Source organism: Archocentrus centrarchus, chromosome 17 (assembly GCF_007364275.1).
Source record: "Archocentrus centrarchus isolate MPI-CPG fArcCen1 chromosome 17, fArcCen1, whole genome shotgun sequence".
In the NCBI taxonomy this organism is placed as follows: domain Eukaryota; kingdom Metazoa; phylum Chordata; class Actinopteri; order Cichliformes; family Cichlidae; genus Archocentrus; species Archocentrus centrarchus.
Window position 1 is genome coordinate 6,659,159 of NC_044362.1, and position 8,793 is coordinate 6,667,951.

At 40.9% G+C, this 8,793-nt stretch overlaps 1 protein-coding gene across 1 annotated transcript; it reads right to left on the minus strand.

Moving 5' to 3' along the window:
* Positions 1 to 485: 485 nt before the first annotated feature.
* Positions 486 to 1,998, minus strand: fabp6 (fatty acid binding protein 6, ileal (gastrotropin)). Its single transcript, XM_030752744.1, has 4 exons — positions 1,741 to 1,998; positions 1,463 to 1,638; positions 1,241 to 1,330; positions 486 to 600 (listed from the first exon to the last, which is right to left on the minus strand). The coding sequence occupies exons 1-4, from the start codon at positions 1,805 to 1,807 to the stop codon at positions 550 to 552; spliced, it is 384 nt and encodes a 127-aa protein (XP_030608604.1). The 5' UTR covers positions 1,808 to 1,998; the 3' UTR covers positions 486 to 549.
* Between the last annotated feature and the right edge of the window lie 6,795 nt (positions 1,999 to 8,793).

The following is an 8,793-nucleotide window of genomic DNA, read 5'->3' on the forward strand; positions in this document are numbered from 1 at the left end:
AATGCGTCGCAGCTGAGCAGCACCCCAGGTAGCCAGGCTTCAATTTTTCTTTGTCTGAGATAATAGATTAAATTCTCATCTTCCTTCAGTTTCTAAGAGAAATGACACAGAGTAGGCTTAGCGCTCTCCGCTAAATGTGCAGAAACACTTATGTGAGGGCCATTTCAGTGCAGGTACTTGCAGTGTGGACATGCTGATGAGAGCTCAGATGTTTGCCATTGTCTCTGGTTGTGCCTTTATCATATGGCTGACCCTGATTCTCTGGCATCAACTCTTGCAGTTTACAAAAAAAGCATGGGTTTAAACGTGTGCTATCTAGAAATCACATAGTATCCCACCCAGTAGAAATTATAGACAGAAACACAGGTTCAAGCTGGCATGATGGCCATAGTTTATTAATTAACACAGATTTAGTTCTGAGGTCCCCGCGACCCTGAGCAGGATAAGCGGAAGAGAATGGATGGATGGATGGATGGATGGATGGATGGATGGATGATAGTTGTGAGGTCTCCATTGTAACTGTGTGAGATGTCAAAGATCAATCAGCAGTTAGATCTTCTTGCTGGTTCTCTTCAGCACTACAGAGCCGGCTTTGGAGATCTGCAGAGAGACAGAAGAGGACTTAAATTAGTAAGCAGGAAATGTGCTTTTACAGTGCTTCTTTCTACCTAATTATATACAGTGAAACAGTGTTTTTGAAATGTTAGACAAATTAAAAATACCACTGTGGTTGTTACAAGGATAATTTTCTTGTAATACTTTATACATGTCAGCGTCTGACTAACATTGACACCTGAAACACACAGCCTTTAGCATATTATAAATTGGCAGCTTATTAAGTAATTATGCCAGTGAGCTGAAACATTCATTTGGCGTTTTCCAGTCTTAGTGTGTTTGGCTTCTTTTGAACTGCGTAAAATTTCACTCTCTTCTCTCAACAAATGTGAATTCTTGAACATTTCTGAAAAGCAGAGTACAGAATGGAACCTGCAAAGAGAGGAACGTTTCACATAAACTCTCAGGACTAAAAGGTTAAATATCAGAATGAATTGGGTGCTAAAATGCATTCAGTAGCACTACTCTGTGTCTCAGACAGTTTTTTTCTCATTAGCCGCTCCTGGTCCCCGGCTGCAGAAGTATAACTTTGATGACTCTAATGATCCCTGCGGGGAGTTGAGTGTAATAACTGCTGTCATTGCCCAACGTTCTCAGCACTAAAAGCCTAAGTGAGTGTGTTTACCTCGATGAGCTTGCCTCCGCTGATCTCAGAGGTGTGGTGGTAGTTGGGGAAGGTCACGCTTAGCTTGCCTCCTTCCATTTGCACCGTAGCCTGTAAACAAAATTGTTATATAACCAGTTTGGAAAGTAACAGTCACAGTTTTATGTTTCTGCTAGCTACTTAAGCTAAAGCTTAAGACTTAAATAAGGTCAAGCAGCACGCTTTAGATCATTTCCTCCCGACCTTGAATTTCTTCCCTCCGATGGTCTCCATGTCGCACTCCTTGGCAACAGTGAACTTGTTGGTGACCTTGGCATTGGCAGGATAGAAGTGGGTCCAGATGAAGTCATTGCCGTCCTGGGTGACCTCTGTGATCATTTTGTAGTCACGACCCTTCTCGATGATATCGTCTGGAATGCCTAGAGCAGGGCGGGAGTAGGATGTGAGGTTAAAACAGCCCATAGATGTGCTAAAAAACAAGGGAGAGTAGAAGTGGAGGAAATTTCATCCTGCGTCCTCACCGAGCACCTTGCAGAACGCATCGTATCCCTCCTGGGTCTCAGTTTCCCATCTTCCAGCGAAGGCCATTTTTGGTAGCGTTGGTGGGTGGAGGAGGGAGATCAGAGATGCTGAGGCAAGCTGAGGGAACAACAAGGTACTGAGACCAAGACTATTCCCTGTTTATATACTTTGTCTCTCACCACCTCCTTCATTTGCATGTGATGACACAAGAGAGCAATTACAACTGAAGATGATGAGTACAATGGGCTATGAGGGAGAGGGCAATAAAAAGTATAAACGGGCGTTCACGGAGTTCACAGGCAGTGAGTAAAACGCTGACTGCTCTCAGGGTGAGCCGCGAGCTCACCTCTCGGTCAGTGAACTCCACTGCAATGGCTTTATGGACATGCCCTCCGCTTTTACTGCAGCTGATTTGAAAAGTAAATAAAAAGAAAATAAGGGTGCTATTTCAGAATATAATTCATCTTTTCTAAATTACAGTCTTATCTCCAAAATGGAAATGTCTGGGGTATAAAATGATCATCATTTACTTATAAAAGAGCTTTATTTATTGTCTGGAACTGAGAAGGATCTGAAATATGATAAAAATATAACTGCAGCCATTTCAGTGTTTTAAAGGCATAATCTTTACACAGTATAAAGTATATTAGTATAAAGCCTGAAAACATTACAACAGAATTTTACACACAATCAATTATAACATAATGCATGTAAATTCAAATGCTTTATAATGTAATCTTGTCATCTAGCAGATGGACCCTTTCACAAAATGGCATGAATTCAAATCGGATGTGTTTAAAGGATTAAGCTAGCATTGTTTTTGCTACAGTCACCAAATCCTATAAAAAAAAAGACAAAAAGACAACAACGATGCATCGGCCCGTTTCCTCAGCTCCCTGCACTGTCGCTGGCATTCAGACCCAAACCCAGGGCTTCTTCCAGAAACTGGGAATTATACAACAATTATACAAAGACTGCCATACTTAGAAGGGAAATATATAATATAATATAATATAATATAATATAATATAATATAATATAATATAATATAATATAATATAATATAATATAATATAATATAATATAATATAATATAATATAATATAATATATGTAAATTCCTTTGCCTTGAGAATTGTGCAGCAAAACTCTGATATCGTCACACCTCTATTTACTCAAAAAGGGGGCAATTAATCCCATTTGCTAAAAAGTATTTAACCTGTGAACCTGACTCGATCACTGAGTGCAGCAATGTGGCTCAAAGGTAAGACTGTAACCACCTTATGATAATAAGGAAGCTCTGCGGCGTGGAAGTTTGTTTCCACCACTGAAAAGACATTTGTTGCAATCTGTAAGTCAGAATTTTGGGTTATCACTAACACACACACACACACACACACACACACACACACACACACACACACACACACACACACACACACACACACACACACACACACACACACACACACAAACAATCTTGTTGTCAGTGTAGATTGTGGCCTAACGTCATTAAAGGAGATGCATTCATTTATTAATGTAATGTTATTCCCTATAGAGGACTGAAAGGCTTCTGACGGATGTGTGACAGCAACACAAATGAAAGCAGTAAAGCGGTGACAAAAAGCACTTCTTGAATCTTTCTTAAAGAGAAAAAGCACATAGCCACAGTGCTAACACGATTTCAGTAAAGTGTTGCTTATACTGTTGGTGGCTGAAAATTGTCCATTATGGTGACTATATGACTGAAGCACGTTGGGCTTTCAGTTTTGACAAACTGTGAATAGGTAAAAGCTTTTGACGCTGCACTTAACTTTGATCTCATACAATGCAGCTATTTCCACAGATTGCTGATAGTGTTTTTAAACCATGAAAAGTCAAGTTGGCCTTGGAGCTCTTTATAGATACATAAAACATCATATTGGCCAACATCCTATAAAAGACACCCACTATCTCTTTCTTTTATTTTACTGTCACTCTCTGCCCTTTCTCACTCTTGCACACACTCACAAATCAGTGTGCTGAAGCAAATCCAACATCAAATCAAGTTTAAAAAAGCAAACTCTCTCTCTCTATAATATATATATAAGGAGCTGCGTGCGTCTGATATTTTTCTTCTCTTTCATCTGTAGCTTTAAAAACATAGTTCAGCTATCATCATACACAAACACATTGAAGAGGAGGCACAAGCTTGCTTAAACATCTAAGTGTGAAGTTAGGCAAAAAAAAAAAAAACAAGATCCGGGAGAGACATGCACTCCCTCGCTGCTTCAGACGATTTGCACCTATCTGCTGTGCACCCTTAGCACTCAGCAATTAGACTGTCCTGCAGGCTTTGCTAACGTTGTTTACTGAGTGCTAAACATGTTAAATGCTTGCTGGACTTGAGGTATTAATTTCAGTGTAGGAGATTTTTCAATGTGAAAGTCACAGTGGAGAAAATAAGTATTTGATACGCTGCCGCTTTTGCAAGTTTTCCCACCAACAAAGAATGGCGAGGTCTGTAATTTTTTTTATTATAGGTATACTTCAACTGTGAGAGACAGAATCTAAAAAAAAAAAAATCCAGAAAATCACATTGTATGATTTTTCAAATAAACAATTTGCATTTTATTGCATGAAATAAGTATTTGATCACCTGTCAACCAGCAAGAATTCTAGCTCTCAAAGACCCATTAGTTGTTCTTTAAGAAGCCCTCCTATTCTGCACTAATTACTTGTATTCATTGTGCCTGTTTGAACTTGTTACCTGTATAAAAGACACCTGTCCACACACTCAATCAATCACACTCCAACATCTCCACCATGCCCAAGACCAAAGAGCTGTCCAAGGACACCAGTGACAAAATTGTAGACCTGCACATGACTAGGCTGGGCTGTATGACAATAAGCAAGCAGCTTCATGAGAAGGCAACAACTGTTGGTGCAATTATTAGAAAATGGAAGAAACACAAGATGACTCGGTCTGGGGCTCCATGCAAGAGCTCACCTCGTGGGGTAAGGATGATTCTGAGAAAGGTCGGGAATCAGGCCAGAACTACACGGGGGGACCTGGTGAATAAAGCTGAAGAGAGCTGGGACCAAAGACGACTGTTAGTAACACACTATGCCGTCATGGTTTAAAACGCAAACTCCCCCTGCTCAGCAAATGTCCAGGCCCATTTGAAGTTCACCAGTGACCATCTGGATAATCCCGAGGAGGCATGGGAGAAGGTCATGTGGTCAGATGAGACCAAAATAGAGCTTTTTGGTATCAACTCCACTCACTGTGTTTGGAGGAAGAAGGAGGATGAATACAACCCCAAGAACATTGTCCCAACCAAGAAGCATGGGGGTGGAAACATCATACTTTGGTGGTGCTTTTCTACAAAGGGGACAGGACTGCATTGAAGGAAGGATGGATGGGGTCATGTATCGTGAGAGTTTGGCCAACAACCTCCTTCCCTCAGTAAGAGCACTGAAGATGTCGTGGCTGGGTCTTGGTGTGGCGGGAGTTGAAACTCAAAGTTGCCCAGCGACAGCCCCGAAACCTGAAAGGTCTGGAGAAGATCTGTATGGAGGAGTGGGCCCAAATCCCTGCTGCAGTGTGCGCAAACTTGGTCAAGACCTACAGGAAACATCTGACCTCTGTAATTGCAAACAAAGGTTTCTGTACCAAATATTAGGTTCTGTTTTTCTATTGTATCAGATACTTATTTCATGCAATAAGCACCAGCCCCACATTGTTGGAAAAGAAGTACAAGACAGTTTTAGATAACTCGTGTGAGATCAAAGTATCTACATTTTTTTAATGTTTAAATTCACATAAACAGTTTCAAATAAAGAGATAAACCTTAGATTAGATTTAGCGTCATCCTTTATAATCTGCAGACACTGTGCCAGAAACATGAATGTTAAAAATGCTTCTGAGGCCTCTCAGTGATTTAGTATTGCAAGCAGTGAGGAACTACAATGTCAGATACTTATTTTTCCTGGCACTAAAATTTGATGTTATGCAGAATCACCTAGATAAAACAAAAAAATTTCAGGCTGTTTTTGTCTGTCTCAAGGTCAAACTTAATCTCAATTTACAGGGAATAGTGATCAAAGTGCATTTGTCACTTGAGTTTATTGTCGGTGTTGTAATCTTGTGGTTACATTTTAATAGTTGGTTGTAATTTCAGCTTTTGTTGAAACTTTTTTTGCTCCCCCTCATCCCTAATTCCCCCAAGTGTGATTCCAACTAGATAATAAGTAACTAGGATAACTGGTCATTACCCTAAGTCCAGTCACATGCTGATGAAGTCATGCTCTCGTCTTATGAATGGCATCTTTCAACATACACAAAAAAGGAGGGGAATAAAGGTGACTAAAAGGTAACAAAGAATACTAAATACAACAAAAAAAAAACAAGAATATGAACAAATGAACAAGTCGTTAATGAAGAACAAGAGGGGGAGAAGAGGAAAGGAAGAAAAGATTCTAAAGAAAGATACATATAGATAGATTCCTTTTATCTACAGCTATAAAGAGGGGATTTGCAATGGAGGAATTAAAGGAGGGGAGGCCTTGATATGCAAATGAAGCCCCTGCTAATCAAAGCAATAAGATTAGCCTTCCAAATTGAGATGAAGAAAGGCTCCATTATCTGGGCCGAGTGTCATGTTTAATAACGCGGAACGGCATGGTAATTCACTAGTGATGCAACTGTAGCCTATGTGCGTGAGTGTGTGTGTGTGTGTTTATGTGTTATGTGAGAAAAGTGAGTGTCTCAGATTTTCTGTGTGAAAGAATAGAAAGGCAAAGACATGTATACGTGTATATATGGAGAGAATTAAGCATTTGAAAGACAATTCGTAACTTTGTCTACGTGTCGCCCATTGTGGGATAGAGAGGGAGAGAGACAAAGCGGTAGGCATGAGAAGAACAAGTGTTAGTGCGTGCACGTGTTTGCCTTTGATGCTAAAGTTTTGTGCTATGTTGTACAGGGAAATAAAAACTGTATGGAAAACGCTACTTTTGATGAAACCTGGTTTGAGGTGAGAAATGTGTACCTCACACTAGTTTGAGGTACACATTTACTCGAAGGAGTGCGACACTTTAACAACCACAGATTCCAACATGCAATTGGCTTTTTACCAGTAGTGTTGGAAACTGTGTGGGCAAAGTCCTTTCTTTTGGTAATCACCATTTTCCAATTCATTAACGGGCCGGTACGTATATAATGCCATTCTACTCAGTTGAGCACTCTTTCTACTATAGGTCTCATTCACCCAATCACACCCACAATGCTTTTTTCTGTGCCTAAGCGCTCTCTAACTTTCACACACACACAGCCACGCTCTGATGGCTGCATCAGGGGCAACTCAAGGGTTCAGTATCTTGGATACTCCGGATACTTCGGCATGTGAACTGGAGGAGTCAGGGATCGATCCACTGACCTTCTCTATCACCTGACAACCCACTCTACCATCATGGATACCCCCTTCACTTTAACCATAGTCAAATGGCCAGCATGAAAGTGGTAGTGATGAACATACAGAGACTGGTTAACTGGTTGTATTGGTTGTATCCTGGTTATATTATAGTGTATAGTATATAGAGTATAGTGTATAGTGTGAATTACTTTTTTTATTTTTATTCTTCTTATTTATATGTGTGTGTATATATGGTTGCAGGTACAAAATACATTTCACTGTGCATTGTACTGTGTATAACTGTGCATGTGACAAATAAACACTATCTTAATCTTAATCTTAATATTATTAAATGAAAGCTAGGTTGCCAAATGCCTACATAATAGGCATTATGCAGTTATATCACCGTTCTGCAGCAACTACATCACTATTTCTGTTTCAGATCTATGAGGTTCTAGCTGGAACCTGAATTAAGTAATTAATAAGAATTTCTGTTTAATTTCCAATTTCACCCCATTCAGCTGTAAACTGATAGACTGATAGCAAACTTACAGCAGACTGACAACAGTCTGACAGCAGACTGATAGCAAACTGACAGCAGACTGACAGCAGACTGATAGCAAACTGACAGCAGACTGATAGCAGACTGACAGCAGACTGACAGCAGACTGACAGCAGACTGATAGCAAACTGACAGCAGACTGATAGCAGACTGACAGCAGACTTATAGCAGACTGACAGCAGACTGATAGCAGACTGACAGCAGACTGACAGCAGACTGACAGCAGACTTATAGCAGACTGACAGCAGACTGATAGCAGACTGACAGCAGACTGACAGCAGACTGACAGCAGACTTATAGCAGACTGACAGCAGACTTATAGCAGACTGACAGCAGACTGACAGCAGACTGATAGCAAACTGACAGCAGACTGATAGCAGACTGACAGCAGACTGATAGAAAACTGACAGCAGACTGATAGCAGACTGACAGCAGACTTATAGCAGACTGACAGCAGACTGACAAGCAGACTGACAGCAGACTTATAGCAGACTGACAGCAGACTGATAGCAGACTGACAGCAGACTGACAGCAGACTGACAGCAGACTGATAGCAGACTGACAGCAGACTGATAGCAGACTGACAGCAGACTGACAGCAGACTGACAGCAGACTGATAGCAAACTGACAGCAGACTTATAGCAGACTGACAGCAGACTGACAGCAGACTGACAGCAGACTGATAGCAAACTGACAGCAGACTGATAGCAGACTGACAGCAGACTTATAGCAGACTGACAGCAGACTTATAGCAGACTGACAGCAGACTGACAGCAGACTGATAGCAAACTGACAGCAGACTGATAGCAGACTGACAGCAGACTGATAGAAAACTGACAGCAGACTGATAGCAGACTGACAGCAGACTTATAGCAGACTGACAGCAGACTGACAGCAGACTGATAGCAAACTGACAGCAGACTGATAGCAGACTGACAGCAGACTGATAGAAAACTGACAGCAGACTGATAGCAGACTGACAGCAGACTTATAGCAGACTGACAGCAGACTGACAGCAGATGGATTCTGTATTATTGCTGTTTGTAGCCATCTTGGCACACCAAAACCTCCTGCCTTCAAAGCAGCCATTTCAAA

What these genes read in the sequence shown, in the direction of transcription:
- fabp6 (XM_030752744.1), bottom strand. Translation starts at nt 1,807, where the DNA reads ATGGCCTTCGCTGGAAGATGGGAAACTGAGACCCAGGAGGGATACGAT. An exon ending in TGCGTTCTGCAAGGTGCTCG is followed by an intron (nt 1,639 to 1,740) that starts GTGAGGACGCAG and finishes GCCCTGCTCTAG; the next exon opens with GCATTCCAGACGATATCATC. An exon ending in GCGGAGGCAAGCTCATCGAG is followed by an intron (nt 601 to 1,240) that starts GTAAACACACTC and finishes GTCTCTCTGCAG; the next exon opens with ATCTCCAAAGCCGGCTCTGT.